This window comes from Anopheles arabiensis, chromosome 2 (assembly GCF_016920715.1).
Source record: "Anopheles arabiensis isolate DONGOLA chromosome 2, AaraD3, whole genome shotgun sequence".
In the NCBI taxonomy this organism is placed as follows: Eukaryota; Metazoa; Arthropoda; class Insecta; order Diptera; family Culicidae; genus Anopheles; species Anopheles arabiensis.
In genome coordinates, this window is record NC_053517.1 from 14976775 (window position 1) to 14994234 (window position 17460).

Here is a 17460-nt window from a genome sequence, read left to right on the forward strand (position 1 = left end):
GCATTTGGGCAGCGGTTGATATTCGTAATGATGACACAAGGCTTATGTGTGTAGCTTATTTTTGCTACTATAAGTAGTACATTAAATTGTGCCTTCAAAATACAGCTGTACAAAATTGTACTGAAGCGTAAAAGAGTAATTCGTACATGAAGTTTAACTTTTTTGTTTAAATTGGCCATAACAAGCCTTTCCTGTACGCATGAATGTCGAAACGATAGAGCAAACTTTACACTCTAACTTTTCGTACCCATAACCTACTCACTTTCGACCGACACCGACGTCGTTGTCGTTGGTGTGTACAGTTTTGTTTCTGCTGCCTTGCTGCCACTTAAAACTTTCCTACATGTGTTATACCGGTCCCAGAACGGTACGAACTCATCCATTAAAGTGCACTAAGTGTAAACACAAATTGGGGCGTTGTCGGTTTCGGCAATGGTGCGTAGCAAACGCACCATTTATTCCTTTACTGCGCTGAAACAAAAGTGCAAAACAGCTTGAAAATCACCAATTTTTTGATTTACTGTTCGTATTGTATTAAATAGAAAATGTAATAATTCCTCAAATAAATATAATTTACTCGGGAATTTTCCCGGCCCGGGGTCACGGTACATTCGGACGCGAGCAAATATCAACAAACTCTCCTATCCACCGATAATGATTATCCTGTGCTGTGATTTTAATTTCCTACCTTTCATTTACCGGCCGCTCCCGGCGGCAAAACAGATTTTTGCCAGGATTTGCACCGTTTGTCGACGGAACCGTCATAACACCGGCCAAAGCGGCCGTTATTAATAATCTTAAAATACCGACCGACTCCGCCATCGCCAGGTAAGATGCTGATGATGATTATAATAACAATAATGATGATGATGATGGTGATGATGTTGATGGTGGTGGCGATGATGATGACGACGATGTTTGGAGGCCCGACCTGCTACCACCACCGCCATCACCATATCATCATTCTCCGCACGATCACACGTCCCTCCTCCCTGACTGACCTTTGCACCGCGAGGAACTTTACCTTTGCGTAAAGTTTTACACTCAAAGCTATTCTGCTGATTTCGTTCCCATTTCCCACATTCCTCCACGCAGTACCAGCGGCATCGAGTTCAGCAACTTCCACAAGCAGGACGTCCTGTTCGGGCTGACGACGTACGAGTCCTACCTCGAGCTGACGGCGGCAGATCTCGAGTTCGGTTTCAACGAAACCAAGCGCGACCGCATCCTGCGCACCTTCGTACGCAACACCTACCGGTATCATCTGAACGAGATCTACTCGGCACTGAAGGTAAGGTAGTGGCGGACTCGGCACCGGTACAGTAGCGGGCGGCGGTAGTGTTTCGCCCGTGGCTGTGGTTAGCTCCCGGTTCGGTTCGGGGCTGCGTTCAGCACACGCGAAACCGCAGTCAAAGTGAGAGCGTAAACTATCTTTAAGCAAATTCGGTTTAATTCCTCAACCCGAACGCGCGGTTCGCAGCCGTTTCGTCGCTGGCCCGCGCCTGAGTTGATACTTCAAACAGGCGGGAGAGAAAAAAAACCCCAGCAAAATAACAACTCCGGAAGGCCAGAGGCTGTCGGAAGTTGTCTGGTTGGAGGTGAATAATGAAACTCAAACTTGACGGTGGTTTGGGCCCAAATGATGCCAAAAGGAAAGATGGAGAGGGGGGGAGGGGGGCATTAAAAAATGTGCCGAGGAAAAGGGGGGCGTTGCTTACGGTACGATAACGCGCGCTCTCCGATTTTCCGACCGCTGCTGGTGGTCGCACGTTTTAATCAATAAAAAGCAATTTAATTATTTAGAGGCAAACGGTACAAACACCGGAGCTTCAAACATTTTATACCATATTGAAGTTCCATCGAAGATGGTTTCCTTTTTGAAGTTTCTAGAGATCCGACAGAGGCGGTAGTGGGCAGGGTTAGTAGCGCAATCCTGAGTGTTGAATTTTGGTCAAATGTTTACCGAGTTCTTTACCCTTTCTTTTTATGTTGCGCATATTTTTTGGTACATGGTATAGGCTGTGAGAATATAGTTTATTTTTTTTATTCAGAAAGAACGGCTTTGGCCGTATTGCTTAAGAATATAGATTATTTAACTAAATAAAATTAAATATTTCATCATATAATAATACATAGCATGTACATCTAGATAGAAAAGCTAAGCGCCGAAAGTTATGCAACATGACTATTTTTGAAAACTGATTAAATATTTGAAAAAAAGACGAATGTTTTTAAATTAAGTACTGTACAAAACATGCCATAGAAAATTAAATTGTACTGTGAAAATATGACTACATATGACAGAAAAGATAAAAAAATATCTCATCTTTTGCTTAGATATCTTAAAAACCCCAACCAGAGAAACCCTGCAAAGGCACTGCTAACGTGGGAACAGTGAAACCGGCCACTCTTCTCGCCGTCTTGCTTGTCTTTCATGCAACTTTAATTAGAAAGAAAGCAAAGCTCTTAAGCTCAGTGGTTACAGTATACGCAACTACACGTTTTATTTGCCATCTGGATTCACTTGAAAGTTGCTCTTGAAAAAACAAAAATGCTTAAGCTCGGAACTAAATCCCTCTCAAGCCTATTTGAGGTTTTCCTATGCCTGCCTTTCCTTCGAAAACTTCGAAGCTATCGAAAAGTGCTCTTAAACCTTTGCCTACGAACAGCATTTTGGTGAGTCTTACAATATGCCTTTAAATTGATTAGCCAAGGCAAATTAATGACTAGGGGGTAAGTGGCACCGGTGCTGCTAAGCGGCAAACCGGCTAGTGTTGCTAAATTAATCACAAAAAATCTTATTAACGCTTCGCCAAAACCGTGCGCAGGCAAGTGAAGCACAGGGAAGGGCTCAAATCCATAAATTGGTAATTATCTCATAAATGGGTGCTGAAAGACGCGGCAGGGCGGCCCCCGAAATCGAATTCCTCGCTGCAGAATGTTCGATCCCGTTTCCCAGCACGCCGGGCGCGCGATGAAAGGATCGCGCCAAAGAGCGAATGGCAGAAAATAAATGCCCGAACCGAGCCAACTGTCAGGGACATTTATTTTGTCCTTCATTTTCGATTGCCCGCCGTGCCGCCAAACGCCTTCGGAAGGAATAACTTTTATCTAGCGAATAAGAAAAGGACAGATTTGCCACAGCGCGGGCGGAGGTTAACAATTTTTTTTCTTCCCCTTCTCTCCGTCTGAAACTGTGGTAACGAACACGAGTTTTACGTTTTATTCTTGCCCTTCCCCCGTTGCTTTTGGTTGATTTAGCTGAGGGTTGATTGATTTTTCAATTATCCCCACCAAAAAAAAAAAAAAAAAAAAAAACCCCGTGAGGATTTGACAGTGCTAATGTATTTTTGGTATTTTCTATTTATTTTTCTTGCGTCACTTTACTTTGCAGAACGAATACACCAACTGGGAACGGTCGCCGCGAAGCGCCTACGGATACCGGGACGCAGTGTTGGAGCTGCTGAGCGACGGGCTGACGGCGGCACCGCTCGTGCAGCTAAGCCACCTGCACAGTCTCCAGGGTGGACGGTCGTACTTTCTGCACTTTAAGCACCAGTCGCACGAGTGGAAGTTTCCCCAGGTAAGGCGCAGCAGCGTTAAATGTTTTAATACTACAGAAGCCCGGCAACAAGTACTATACAGATAAGACTTCATTGAGCGTGGCACGTGGTTTGAATTGCACCAAGCGGAATAGTTTTGTCGTGCGAATTGCATACTTTACGGGTAATTTGTATGTTGCGCTTGGGTGGAACGCTCAGTGTCGCCTAAAGTTATGCAATATGTGTAGCTTTTTATTGCAAATAGGCTATGCTACAAAATGAAAAACCCTGTTGCATTGCCGAAATTAGTGAAAAAGAGTTTATTGGCCATAAGTAACCCTTTCCAGACTTCATACATCAGCAAAGTGCATTTGCCAGTAGCAGTTGATAGTACACGAATGTTGTTGATCTCGAGTCCAATTTAGGATTTTCCGATTGACATCAAAGGGCCAAATACTATGGAAATAATCCTGCCATAAATAATTTCTTGTGAGGTCAACAGGCATCGTTCAAAACCCGAGCGAGTCATGTTTGCTCTTATTGCACTCTGCATAACCCACTTACTGCAGACAGAATTCCGTACCGCTTTCATTAAAATGTCGTACTGGCCCGGTAGTGGTTGTAGAAATTCTTTCATGTATTTGCTTCCGGTTTGTTCCAACCGAGCCTTGTTACCATGGCATCTGTAATCACATCGCTGCTGTTGAATGCTGGTGACACATTTTGCCGGACAATCAAGTAATTTTAAGTTGTTCCAAGTCGTAGTGGTCGTAGCGTACCGTCTGCCAAGCTCATAAAATTAATTTTCTCAAGTTAGTAAAGTGCGTTCTATTTCCTTTGTCGCTCTGCTTTCTCTCTCATGGCTCATCAGCGAACTGGGTCCGTTCGAGGCGAGGATGTGCCTTTTGCATTAGGATTCTCACCATCACCGATGTTTCCACTCACCCTCACCCGGCTGGACATGCAGGTCAGCAGTACCGTGATGCGCTATTTGTGTAATTTTGTAAAAACAGGGTACGTATCCGTCTTCCGAGGCGCAATGGGAACCGCACCGAAAACCGATGAGGAGCCACCCCGTGGCTGTTGTCTCATTTAACGCTCATAGTCAAGTTTTCAAGCGCTGCTCGGCTGCGTTGCGCACCACTCATCACCGTTTTACCGTTTTATGTTATCTTTCCTCCATACCCACCTCCCTTGCAGAAACCCGAACGGGCTTCGCACACCACGGATGGATGTGTTCGTGAACAGTAACAATAAGCGTAGCTGGAATTCGGCAAAGAAACCACACAACGAGACGCTCATGCGTCAGCTGGTGTCATCCTTTCGCCAGCAGGATTCACCGCCCCAACCGCGAAACCCACTTCCGGGCATGCCGGCCCAACCGTTGCTAACGCCCGAGCAGGCGTTGATGCAGCAGCAGCTCCAGCAGTACTACCGCAAGGAGCAACAGAGCGCCCGCCAGCCGAAGCATTCGCGCCGGAAGCGAACGAGATTTTCGAACGATCTGCAGCGGTACGGCTCGAGCGAAGGGGCCGCGTACGGTTCGAGCGAGGAGGCTGGGACGCTGGGCGGCTCGAACGGCAACGGTGGTCGGGGCGGCGATGATGAGGACGACGAGGAGGAGGAGGAGGAGGAGAACGGTGATAGACGGGACGGGGGCGAGTCGGGTGGTCGTAGTGAGACGGAGCCGAGCTACTACAGCGTGGACAGCGACTACGTGTACAGCGGGTTTACGACCATCAAGTACAATCTACCGTTCTGGGGACACTATGACACCACCAATCAGGTTTTCATGGAAATAGGTAAGCGGGAGGCGCTGGGTAATATTTACATTTACAGCACTGTGACAGCTGTGGGTTGGCCATGATGTACTCGGGAGGATTCGTTGAAAACAGTATTGGGAAAATATTGTTAAACAGTTTGCTTTATTTGCATTTTGTACATGAGCCATTGTTGTTGCACATTTTACTTTTACAGGGAGCCAGGTTGTACCGAAGAGTCACTACCGAGGGCACAAACTTTCCCTCTGGCTAAGCTTGATTCCTCAGCTGCACTCTTCCTTCAACATACCCGAACTGTCGATGCGACATCATCACTTTAGCGAGGAAAATCCCATGTTCTACGACGGTATGGTCCATTGCATTGCGATCCGTTGGACAATGGAGCTTAATTAAAACCTTGTTTCCACTCTTGCTCTCTTTTCCGTGTGGATAGGTCTTGTGCGGGAGCAAATCATAGAGCCGCCGCTGATGCACATTGGCTTTGTAACATCGACCACCTCCAAAATGCACAAAACGGAAACGATCGCCTCCACCATACTGCAATCCATTTCAACGGGTATGTCATTGCAAACTGTGTTAAAAACCACATCTACGCTTAATTCTTTGCATAACTGTAGGCGTTTTGTTACGCAAATTGCTTACATGTAGGCTAATTATGGCTTACAGCTCTTTACTGTGTCAAAACCACATCTACGCTTAACGATTTGCATAACTGTAGGCGTTTTGTTACGAAAAATGCATACACGCAGGCAAATTATGCCCTACAGCTATTCAAACGTCCAGTTTTGCGAATCGTTTTACCACCTTTTAGTTATCCTTAACGCCCACGAACACGCTTCTCTTTCCGGTCCCCCGTTTTCCAGAGTGTCCCCCCAACATCACCTTCATCCAGACGGCATCCGCTTCCTGGCCGCTGCACAATTCAGCGCTTCCCACCCAGCACGGTGACTCCAACCGCAGCCTGATCAACCGGCTGACGAACAGCTACCATCGCAGCTACTCGACCGCGCTGGCCATCACGATCGGCGTTGGGTGCTTTCTGCTCTTCCTCAACGTGCTGATCTTCGTCGCGATCTACTATCAGCGGGAAAAGCGCGAAAGCAACTCCCGCATGAAGATCAACCTGCTCGAGCTGGAATCGCGCCTGAACGTGGTCGAGTCGTCTTCCGGCGCGGTCGCGGCAGCAGCGGCCGCTGCCGCCGCCGCTTCCGGCGAGGTGAAGGAGGAAACGTCCTTCAGTGTTGCACCGCCACCTCACCAGGAGGACGATGGACCGGCGCCCCACACGAAGGGTGCCCCGTTACGGGTGGCTTCGAGCGCTTCCAGCACCACTGCCACTAGCGCGAAGGCAGCACCCGGCGGTGGCAGTGGCCCGAACAGCATACAGACAATCGAACTATCGCTGACACCGCACTATCACGGGCACGGTCACGCTAATTCCATGCGGCGCAGCAGCACCTCCGCCATTAAGCACTCGCACAAGTGCGAACTTCAGCAGCAGCAGCAGCAACATCTCTACCATCACCATCAATCGTCCTGCAGCAGCAATCGTACGGTTTCGCCAAAGAAAGTGTCCATCGTGTCGCCGAACCCATCGGACGACCAATCCTCCTCCGGATCGGCCTCCTCGCTTGGCACGGATCAGGCACCGCCACCGGTCCATACGCGCGACACCCGCAGCTACTCCGTCGTCAGCCTGCCCAAGGAGCTGTGCAACCAGTCCACCCAGTACGATCTGGCCGAAGTGTCGCATCTGCTCGTTGGCACGGGCAATCCGGCACCCCGACCAACGATGGCCAGCACCGCGACCATGACACGGAGGCGCGATCTACGCGAAGACTTTCGCTCCACCCCAGCCATCGGTGGCAGCACGCGATCGTTGGCGACGGCCAAGGAGTACACACATCGCGATGGGTCCGAGCTGCACGTACCGGGTGGCAGTGGCAGTGCTGCGGCAGGGATATTACGGCCTCCCTCACTGCACCAGCTGCACCATCAGCATCAGCATCTGCATCATCTCCATCAATCGCAGCAATCGCAGCAACCAACCGATGGGCCCGCCAGCTCCAGCAGCAAAAAGCGGGTGCAGATACAGGAAATTTCTGTATAGAAATGTCCCTGCCAACATGTGATGGGAGGAAACCTCCCATTTTAGTTGTTTTTTGTTATTGTTTTTTTGTACACACGAAAGTACTGATGCGGTAGGATTCGTTCGATCGGTGGCCGAACGGGCGAACGGTTGGTGTAGGTCGAAGCTTGTACATAGAAGAAATAACTTACAAACAATGTTGTGCTGTATGAGAGCCATAATAATTGGCATCTTCCCAGAAACAGAAACAGAATTCATACTCACACACAAACAGACCGACACAGCAGCGCATTGGGGCAATGTGGAACGCGTGGCCGGTGCCACCAATGCGTACACCATGTGACGTTGTAACAAAACAGTGATGAAATAAAGTGGACACGGTTGATATCGGAAAAAAGACTTTGGGTGTATAGTTTTTTCTTTTATACATTCACAGTACATTCAGTTTTTATACATTCACTTTACTAGGTCAACCACGCCTTAGATTGAGCTATGAGCTTTCTCTCGAACAACTATGCGCCTAAATGTATGCTCGTTACATTACAAATTCCTCTTTCCGATAAAATGAAGACTCATCCCTCTACGTTACGCTAGCGTTACGCGTAACGCCTATTTATCTCAAACCCAAGCAGCATTTTTTGAACGCCTCTTTAAAGGTCGTGGATGAGCAAATGGATGGATTATCATGTCCTTATATTGAATATTTTTATGCTATAATGAGAAAAGCAACAATAATGAATAAAAAAAAATAGAAGCTTAGAAATCAAGATTAGATTAATTCATAATTCATGAGTATCAAAAAACGTTATACTATTATTATTTAATGATTATTCTGTAACATTCACAGTAATAACGACTTTAAAAATTACTATTTTAACAATTTTGAACATAAAAATTGATTTCATTAAAATAATCCTACTTTTTTTTATTTGCTTATCTATTGGTGCCCTCGTACCTGATGTAGTTATGATTCAAAAAGGCCAGAAAAGTAAATTGAATATGTGATAATTATATCTTGTATATTTAATTTATTTACGTATATTTTAAATATTTTACCTTTTCTACTTATTAGAACTGTTACTCTAATTTAAAACTTTAAATGTTTTGAAGAACTTTCGATGATCATTTTTCATAAATCAAAGTGAAACCATGAATAATAATAAACCTGCATTTTACATGTAAATTAAGCATTTTATCTCGTTGATTTCAATTAATCTTAAAACAAATAGCTTACATTTTCATCGCAGTTTAACATATTTTTTGTAGTTTAGTTTATATTTTTTAGTTTGTTTAGTAGACCGGTCGGTCGCGTGGATCGACAAATCGACACTGAAAATGTTGCTTGGGAATCTTTGAAGGATTCTAACGCTTCTCCAGTGTATCGTAGAGGGCTGAGCTTTACTTTTACCTTCTTTTCTATATTAAATGTTATTAAATGTTATTTGTATTAAACTATTGTAACGCCTCTTTTTCAACCATTTTCTAAAAACTGTCCCATTTCCTTATCTGTTTTTTTTTGCAATTTTCCTTTCAACAATTATAATTAACACGTTTTCAGCTATTTAGCAAGCTCCATCAAATATGTGCGGTCGTACCGATCGCATACTTTCAGGCACAATTTAACAATCTCGTGCTGATAATGCTTAAAAGCGAACTGGTTGAATGGCAGGTCAGTTAAAAGTTTTTACAGTACCATTGTTACACATTCCAGCGAATTTATATTTCGAAGAAACAGCACGGGTGGCATTCCCTTCCCTTGTCCTACCCCTACACTCGGCAACAAGCTCGCAAATAGCAAAGTGGTTCCGCCTGGGCGCAAGATGAACCTTCCACGAGTCATTTCTTTCACTGCTGTTTTCCGCCCCCCTATTTTCCCACAGGTGTACTGCTCTGTATTGGCACGCGGTGTGCCCGACGGTGAGGCTGGACGCGTTCGTTGGAATTTTCCGTCACATTTCCTGCAGCACCACCAGCAGCACCACCCCCCTTGACGGTGTGCGGAGTGCGATACTTTTTGTCCTCCCATCAAGCCAGCGGAGACAACCCACAGGCCAGGAGCTGACAACTATCAGCTTACCGGGTTCGCGCCCCACCCCAACACCATGCCGGATCTTCCTTTCCAATTCTCCGAAGCTGATGCCCCATCCTACCGGAGCAGCCTACCCTAGCGGTGGTGGTGTGCGTGTCGCACGGAAGCGGCTGAAAGTGGAGCTGCTTGTTTGGCCCGGTGTGTAGGCTTGGCGGGTCATGAAGTTTCTCGAACGCGAACCGAACGCTTCATACTTCGCGGGGAAACAGATTCCCCGTAGCAGCAGTCGACCGGGTGCCGAGATTGCGAACACAAAAAAAAAAACTGGCAAGAAATCATTTCTCGGCAGGGCGGACCAGCGGGTGGCGAGCGCGGTAAGTGCAGCACCGTCAAGGGCCGCGCAGGAAAACCATCCAGCGGATGCGTGGAAGAGAATTTAAACATTTCCGTTTTTCTCTCCCCTCAAGGGCCTGAGCCTCCACTCTAGTAGGCGAGCTCGTTGCTATCGCAACTGCTGTTGCTGTTGCTGCTCCTAGGGGTTCACGGCACACGCAACACACGCAACACACACATACCTGAGCCGCCTACCGGGGAGGCTTTCGGTTCGAACAATTGGCAAGCTTACCACCTCGTCGGAGCGCTTCCGCCCTGTCGGCGCGTTTCTCGTGATTCGATTTTGCCGGAACCGAGAAGTAGCATCACCGGCAAGCCTGTCAGAAATCTTTCCTAGAAGGTGTGTGTGTGTGTATGAGAGAAAGTGGTGTTTTGGGAAGAGGGCAGATTACATTACAAAGATTCACAACCGAAACGAGCGGAGCGTGTCTGTGGCTGTGGGGCCAAATAAAGATACTTATTTATTGTCGGTCCTCTCCCCTTTGCCCCTCTTTCGATGGGCCCGAAACCGGGGGGGATGGTGGTTGCAGCAAGCGATCCGCCGGGAGTGGGTGAAAGTGAAATGAACCGGATCCTTCGTACCTGCTCTGCTTCCATAGCATCCCATCGTGCTGCCACCCTAAAATAAACGCAATTCTCCCACCGTACACACCTCAAGTGTAGCTAATTATCTTACCTGCTCTTTTGCTCCTCGAGGACGCTCGAGGAGCGAGACTCTGGCTTCAATCTGCTGTTTCCGTTTCGCCGTATCGATTAAGCGAGCGCCCTTCGATTACCGGCGAAGGATGCGTGGGATGCTGCTGCACGGAAATGCGAACCATCCTCGTTTACCATCCTTTACTCCATTCCCGAAAACACCATGAGGCAAGCGGAAAGGATAAAAAAAACCAATACCAAAGTAAGCACCATTTCCATGGGAAAACTTTTCTCACCACTCGTTTCTTTTCCTCTGCACACAGCCCTTCGTCGCCGTGATCCTTGCACACCGCACCGCACTGGATTTGCGGTTGAATTTTAAGTGCTGGTTTCTCAAGACTCTTCTCCGAGGATTGATTGTTCCCTTTTTTTAGGTGTGCCCTTTTCCCTGCTTTGACACCGCACCGTTGGCAGGTCCTTCGTTCCGATCGGCAGCTGATATAGAGATAGCGCCTCGGTCGCTGTGCGCCCGGCTACCCACCCGGCTCCCGTTTGCTACGAGCTATGAGTTTAATTCCCGGAATCTATCTTCATGATACACACTAAATGGTTTGACTTCATTACACACCGGGGCCGAGAATGCCGAGAGCCGTGTGTTTACCTTTCGCCCTCGCCCTACAGCTTGCGAGTGTAGGCACACACACACGAGGATGAATGTGGCGGTTGCCCCATGCGCCAAGGCAGCATGGTGAGACGTATAAATTGTGATTAACTTGAAGCCGTTTATTTCAATGGCTTGGCGGATCTTATGCTACGAGCTGCTACCGTTACATGCGGAGCTGGATACTTAAGAACTATAAGACACTGCCACCCCAAGGGCCAGTGGTGGACGCGCGGGGAATAAAACGGCGTGGGGAAGCTTTTAGCTTTATCAGTAAAGCACTTCAATTAAATTTGCAAAAGGCAACAGAGATGATCGGATCGAAAGGTGAAAGCAAAGGATTAGTGCTGCCACCACACCTTGCGCTCCGTGCCCGCTGGGGAATGTTCTTTTGGGGTGAATAAAAGGGTACTGCTTTACTGTTGCTGCCCACTGCACCACAGATACGCCTCCTGGAACATCGACATCCAGGGGGCGGCGTTTTTGCACGGGAAATCGGCGGTTACGTACGGCCACTGCCACATCTGCACGCAACGCTCCGGGTGGGGCATGATGGCCAGGTGGCGCCCGTCCGGCGAGCAAACGCCCGCAATGCCCAGCGGGCTGCCGTTCGGGTTCATCGGGTACTGCTCGGTCGGATTGCTCGCATCGTCCACGTACTGCATCGTAACGCACTGGCTCATCAGCAGCCGGTCGCGGCTCGCATCGGTACGGAACGAGAACCGACCCTCACCGTGTGCCACCCAGCAGCCGAGCACACTGCCCGCCAGGCGGCGTAGCATGATCGACCGGCTCGCCGGAACACGCAGCGTCACCCAGCGGCTTTCGAACTTCTCCGACCGATTGCCGACCAGCACTACTTCCGGCACGGTCGGCGTGGCGGCCGTCGATGTCAGGCCCGTCTCGACCCACCCGATCAGTCCCATCAGCTGGCAGCCGTTGCAGACGCCGAGCGAGAACGTGTCCTCGCGCTGCCGGAAGTGCTCGAACTGTGGTGCGATCGTACCGTTGTACTGGATGCAGGCCGCCCAGCCCTTGGCCGAACCGAGCGTGTCGGCGTAACTGAATCCACCTGATGGAAAAAAAACCCACAAGAAAATGTAAAAAACCTCTTTGTTTAAGGAAATAAAGACCAAACTCACCCGGAAACACGATGCCACGGTAGCGATCGAGCGTTGTGCGGCCCTGCAGCAGATCGTTCATGACCACGTCGTGCACCTCGAAGCCGGCACTGAACAGTGCGGCCGCCATCTCCCGATCGCCGTTGGTGCCCTCCTCCCGAATCAGCGCCACCTTCGGCCCGGCCGGCCCGAGCTTCAGGTCCGCGTACACCGCGTCCGGATTGAAGCTGACCGTATAGTGTGGCCCGGTACGCCGCTCCATGCCCGTGTACTCCTCGATCGCGCTTGCCTTTGCTTTCTGCAGCTTTTCAATCTCGAAGCTGGTCGATTCCCAGCGATTGAACAGATTGAACAGGCTGTCCTGCAGCAGCACCACCTTCGCGCCGGCCCGCACCGACACGGACTGTCGCGAATGCAGATCGGCCACGGCCACACCGCGACCGACGGTGAAACACGGCACGGCAGCCTTGCGGAATGCGTCCGTCACGGCGGCCACGTTCGCCTGCTGCACCTCCAGCACCCAGCCGCACTCCTCCGCGAACAGGGCACGGATGGCCGCTTCCTCCTGGCTGCAGGCACCGCCGCTCGATGCCAGCAGCTGCTCCAGATTGATCTCGACCGCCGTCAGCCCGGCAAACGCCATCTCCAGTACCGTCGTAATGAGGCCACCATCGCTGCAGTCGTGCCCGGACAGCAGCATGCCCTGCCGCAGCAGCTGCTGCGTGACGTTGAACGCGCTCTTCAAGCACTGCGCGTTGCCCACATCCGGACAGTCGCCGCCGAGCCGGCCGTAGCACTGGGCCAACACGGAGCCGCCGAGCCGGAAGCGCTGCCCCTCGACCGCAACGTACAGCAGGGCCGTGTCGGTGCCTAGAGCAGCCGCCTTAAGGTCGGGCGTCACCTTCACCGTCACATCCGGGCAGGGCGCGTACGTCGACACCACGAGCGTGCCCGGGCTGACGACCGTTTCGCCGTTCACGCGGGCCGCCATCGAGAGCGAATCCTTGCCGCCGTCGATCGCGATCGACAGCTGGCCCATCAGCTCGCACATCGCCTCGCACGCATCGACCAGCTTGGCCCCTTCGCCAGCCACCTTGGCCGCCCACATCCAGTTGCCCGAGCACTTCACGTCCGCCAGCTCGCTGATGCCCACGAACACCAGGTTCGAGAGCGCTTCCGCCACCGTCATGCGGGCAGCCTTGGCCGGATCGACCAGCCCCTTGATCGGCTGGGCGCCGATCGACGTGGCGACGCCTTCGCGGGCAAAGTGCGACACCGCCACCAGCCCGAAGTCGGCCAGCGGCGTGTGCAGCGGGCCCACGCACTGCTGCTGCGCCACCAGACCCGTCACCGACCGGTCCACCTTGTTCGTTAGGTAGCGCTTGCTGCCGACGGTGGCGGCCGACAGCACCAGGTTCAGCGCTTCCGGCAGCTTCACCTTGGCCGTTAGCTGGAACTCGTCCAACCGCTCGCCGATGTGCTGCAGCTTAAACTCCTTCTGCGGCATCTTGCCCAGCACGTGGTCCAGGTGCATGTCGAACGGAACGTGCGCCAGCTCCTTGCCGCACTTGGCGCGGTCGGCAAACCTGTCCGCGCCAGCGTCAAACTCTTGCTCAAGCAGCGTTACGTACCCGGAACCGGTCACCTGTCCGACGAACGAAACCGGACACCGCTCGCGATCGCAGATCCGCTGCAACAGGTCGCGATCGCTTGCGTCCAGCAGGACGGCATTGTTTTCCTGATACTCGGCGCCCCACAGTTCCAGCGTGGAAATGGTCGGATCGCCGAGCTGGAACGCTTTGGAGAAAATGACCGCACCGGCACAGCCCGGTTCGACCAGCTCCTTCAGCACGTTACAGTTACCCCCCGCGCCCTGGTCGTGGATGGCCAGGATCGGGTTGCGGTCGCCCATCTCGATGCAGGCGCGCACTACGCGGTTCAGCTTGTTCTCCATCTCCGCGTCACCGCGCTGGACGGCGTTGAAGTCGAGCTCGCTGTTCGTGCTGTCGCCCTGCACCTCCACCGAACTGGCCGCACCGCCACCGACACCGATACGATACACTGGACCGCCGATCTTGGCCAACAGCATGCCTAACGTGGGAAAAGGTGTAAAAAAAAACTTATTAAAAAAACAACCTAAATTCAGTTCACAGTTCAATCGATCGCTTACCTCGCTTCGGATCCTTCTTATCCACCAGATCGGAGTCCATCGTACCAACGCCACCGCTGAACATGATCGGCTTCACGTACTCCTTGCGCCGTCCGTCCGACTGCACCGTGCCGAACGAAATGGCAAACCCGCAAATCACCGGCTCGCCAAACTTGTTGCCATAGTCCGACGCACCGTCGCTCGCCTCGATCAGCACCTTCAGCGGACGGGCGAACGAACCCGGATACTCCTGCTCGCTCTCGTACGGCAGCTTGTGGCCCGGAATGTTCAACATACCCACACAGTACCCGGCCGTACCGGCGATCGGTAAGCCGCCGCGCCCAATGCTCTGCACATCACGCAACCGACCCCCGGTGCCAGTGGTCGCCCCACTGAACGGGGACACCGCCGTCGGCATGTTGTGCGTCTCGGCCGTAAAGATCAGATCCGACTGCACCGATCGCTGCACAAACTTCCCCGGTCCGTCAAAGCAGGACGCCCGGAGGGCCGTATGCTGGTAGCCCTTGATCGCGCTACTATTGTCGCTGAACTTGACCGTATTGTTCGGGTTGGTGTGGCGCTGCGTGTCGCAGATCATCTCAATCAACGACTGCTTCTTCGGCTTACCGTCCACGGTAAGCTTGCCCTTGAAGAACCAGTGCCGCGAGTGCTCGCTGTTGCACTGCGCACAGTCGAACAGCTCAACGTTGGTTGGATTGCGCTTCAGCACCTTCACGAACAGGTTGGTGTAGTACTCGAGGTCCCATTCGTCGAACGCGAGCCCTGCAATGGTGGGAATTTAAATGTGAAAAAAAATCCAAAAGGAAACAGGTTATTCGCCTAATTCGTACCATTTTTCACATTAATCTCCTCCAGCGCACGACGACCCTGCTCCAGCAGGGGCACGAAGTACCAGTCCTCCTTCGATCGGGACACCATCTCGTAGAAATCGTTCGCCGGGATGTTGCGCTCCGTGTACTGGCACTGCGTCATCGGATCGTGCAGCGTGGGCAGCAGCGCGGAAACAATTCCCGCCCCATCCTTACCGACCGCCCCATCCAGCCCGACCAGATAGCGGGTGGACACCTCGATGCGTTCGATAAAGTCCAGCCCCAAGTTGTGACAAATGCTGACACTGTTCGTGCTGGCGGCGGTGGAAAAGTTGAACCGCGGCCCTATCTCAATCACCACCTGGCTGGGCCCGGCCACCAGTCCCGCCTTCCCCGACAGCTGGTCGGCCGCGTCCAGCTCCTTCAGGATGCCGCGCAGCATCGCGTCGACATTGGCCGGCAGCTGCTCGTAGCGATTGTTCTGCACGTAGAAGCATTTCTCCGTCTGCAGCGTTTGAACGCGCGGGTTGACCTTTAGGAGGGGGGGGGGGAACAAATGAGAGAACATAAGCCAAACAAGCCAAAAGTTAATTTTAATTCAAAAAACATCGAAAGGGGGGTTGATTGTGTTTAGGCTCAAAAATAACAATCTCGCTCCCTCTCGCTCACTCCCTCGTGTACGGCTTATCAGTGACGTTAGTGTAATCATCATTCACTTTCGCTTATCAGGCCGAAGGTCCTGCAACACGAGATCGTGCGCGCAGACCTTCCCCTCCCCCACGGTTTCGAGATGATCGTCGATCGTGCCACACAGTTGCCGAGCAACAAACTCCAGCCCGTACGGGGTGTGGAATTGCTTCCTCTGTTACTGACACAGTTTCCGTGCGCCGATCCTGACCGTTGTTCGCCGTTCTGTTTGTTTGTTATTTTTGCCTCATTCTTTCCGTTTGCGCTGATCGTTAGAAAAACACAGCAATAGTACCGTTCCTACGCAATTCCAGCGTGCTGCAACAAATAAGATTATGGGCCCTGTCTCCGGAACACGGACGTTTGTTGCCAAGTCCATTGGGGGATGGGTTGTGAGGAAGATTATTTCAAAGCAAAAAAAAAGCTGTTGAATTAACAACTTTAATTTAAAAATAGGCCACTAGCAGCATAAAACACGAGTGCTCCCCCCACAACAGCTGATTTGTCTCGTACAACAAAACACATACACATATATAGGCAGCATGTTTTCGCGTTCGCTAAGCAGAAACACGTGCAGAAACCGGATTTACATGCTTACGCGTCTCTTCGCCTGAGAAAGGTCATCAATCAATCAAGTGGCCCTAGAGCGACACATAAACCCACCGCGACACACCGACGAGCACTTCACCAATTCTTCACCAATTTAACCGCTCGATCGTATCCTCCCTCACGCACGCACGCACCCGCGCAGGATTGTATTGAATGTAAAAACTTACCGCTTTCAGCGATTCCTGCAACGCGTTTGTTTTTGCGGCAGACAGTGCACCGGCGGAATAGTACCGTACGATCGTCATGGTTGATTAGCGCGGTACGAGAGCAGGCTGTTTGCTCGAGCGTGCAAGATTCAGTTCTGGCCCCTGGAGCTGGATGCTGCGAGTTGATAACGTTGTTAGCGGTTGGGTATTTATTAGCTCCGGCTCCACCGTAGAGGGGGGCCAACGATTCGCATCACACCCCGGAACGATGGTTCCAATTCGGTAGTGGAGCACGCACGCAGAGTACGACGCTTTGAGTGTGTGAACGTAATAGGGAGAGTGAGAGAGGGCATCGCTAGACCCTTTCGCAGAGCAGCAAGCAGCGATGGTATGTTAGTTAGAGAGAGAGGGACTTTGATGTTTTGCTCTAGCGTGGAGTGGCAGATTCTCTTATTTGAGAGAAAGAGACAGAGAAAGTGTAGACTCGCTTTACGCAAATCTCTCCCAAACAGAGCAACGAGCTGTCAAATTGTGCAATACAGTGGTTGGCAACTAATAAATATAAAGTTAAAAATAATTTTTAATTAAAATTTAAATTTCATCCCGTTGTTTTACTTTTGATTATCATAATTTGTGTACTATCTTTCACATAACAAAATAATAAAATAAAAATGACTTAATTTATGATCCAATCCAGCTAAAAACTATCTGATCTATTGAAAATGGCAATTATGGCTGTTTGCCCTTTTCCACTAAACGATTGTACACCCCTGACGATTGTGGATGT

At 50.8% G+C, this 17460-nt stretch overlaps 2 protein-coding genes across 3 annotated transcripts in view; one reads left to right on the forward strand and one right to left on the reverse strand.

The window, feature by feature from the left end:
* The window catches only part of LOC120895598 (neuroligin-3), a 42017-nt gene extending 34206 nt beyond the window's left edge, over positions 1-7811 (forward strand). The window contains exons 7-14 of one of the 2 annotated variants that reach the window (XM_040299102.1): positions 724-828; positions 1096-1291; positions 3395-3583; positions 4414-4556; positions 4743-5344; positions 5520-5669; positions 5757-5879; positions 6187-7433. In XM_040299102.1, the coding sequence (XP_040155036.1) occupies positions 724-828; positions 1096-1291; positions 3395-3583; positions 4414-4556; positions 4743-5344; positions 5520-5669; positions 5757-5879; positions 6187-7433 (2755 nt within the window). Of the gene's footprint in view, positions 1-723; positions 829-1095; positions 1292-3394; positions 3584-4413; positions 4557-4742; positions 5345-5519; positions 5670-5756; positions 5880-6186 lie in introns of both variants that reach the window. The other variant, XM_040299103.1, reaches the window with a different exon arrangement.
* A 3421-nt stretch (positions 7812-11232) lies between these two features.
* LOC120894633 (phosphoribosylformylglycinamidine synthase) lies at positions 11233-16915 on the reverse strand. Its single transcript, XM_040297348.1, has 5 exons — positions 16695-16915; positions 15253-15763; positions 14423-15184; positions 12274-14343; positions 11233-12203 (listed from the first exon to the last, which is right to left on the reverse strand). The coding sequence occupies exons 1-5, from the start codon at positions 16770-16772 to the stop codon at positions 11548-11550; spliced, it is 4077 nt and encodes a 1358-aa protein (XP_040153282.1). The 5' UTR covers positions 16773-16915; the 3' UTR covers positions 11233-11547.
* Between the last annotated feature and the right edge of the window lie 545 nt (positions 16916-17460).

What these genes read in the sequence shown, in the direction of transcription:
- LOC120894633 (XM_040297348.1), bottom strand. Translation starts at nt 16,772, where the DNA reads ATGACGATCGTACGGTACTATTCCGCCGGTGCACTGTCTGCCGCAAAA. An exon ending in TAAGAAGGATCCGAAGCGAG is followed by an intron (nt 14,344 to 14,422) that starts GTAAGCGATCGA and finishes TTCCCACGTTAG; the next exon opens with GCATGCTGTTGGCCAAGATC. An exon ending in CCGTGGCATCGTGTTTCCGG is followed by an intron (nt 12,204 to 12,273) that starts GTGAGTTTGGTC and finishes TTTTTCCATCAG; the next exon opens with GTGGATTCAGTTACGCCGAC.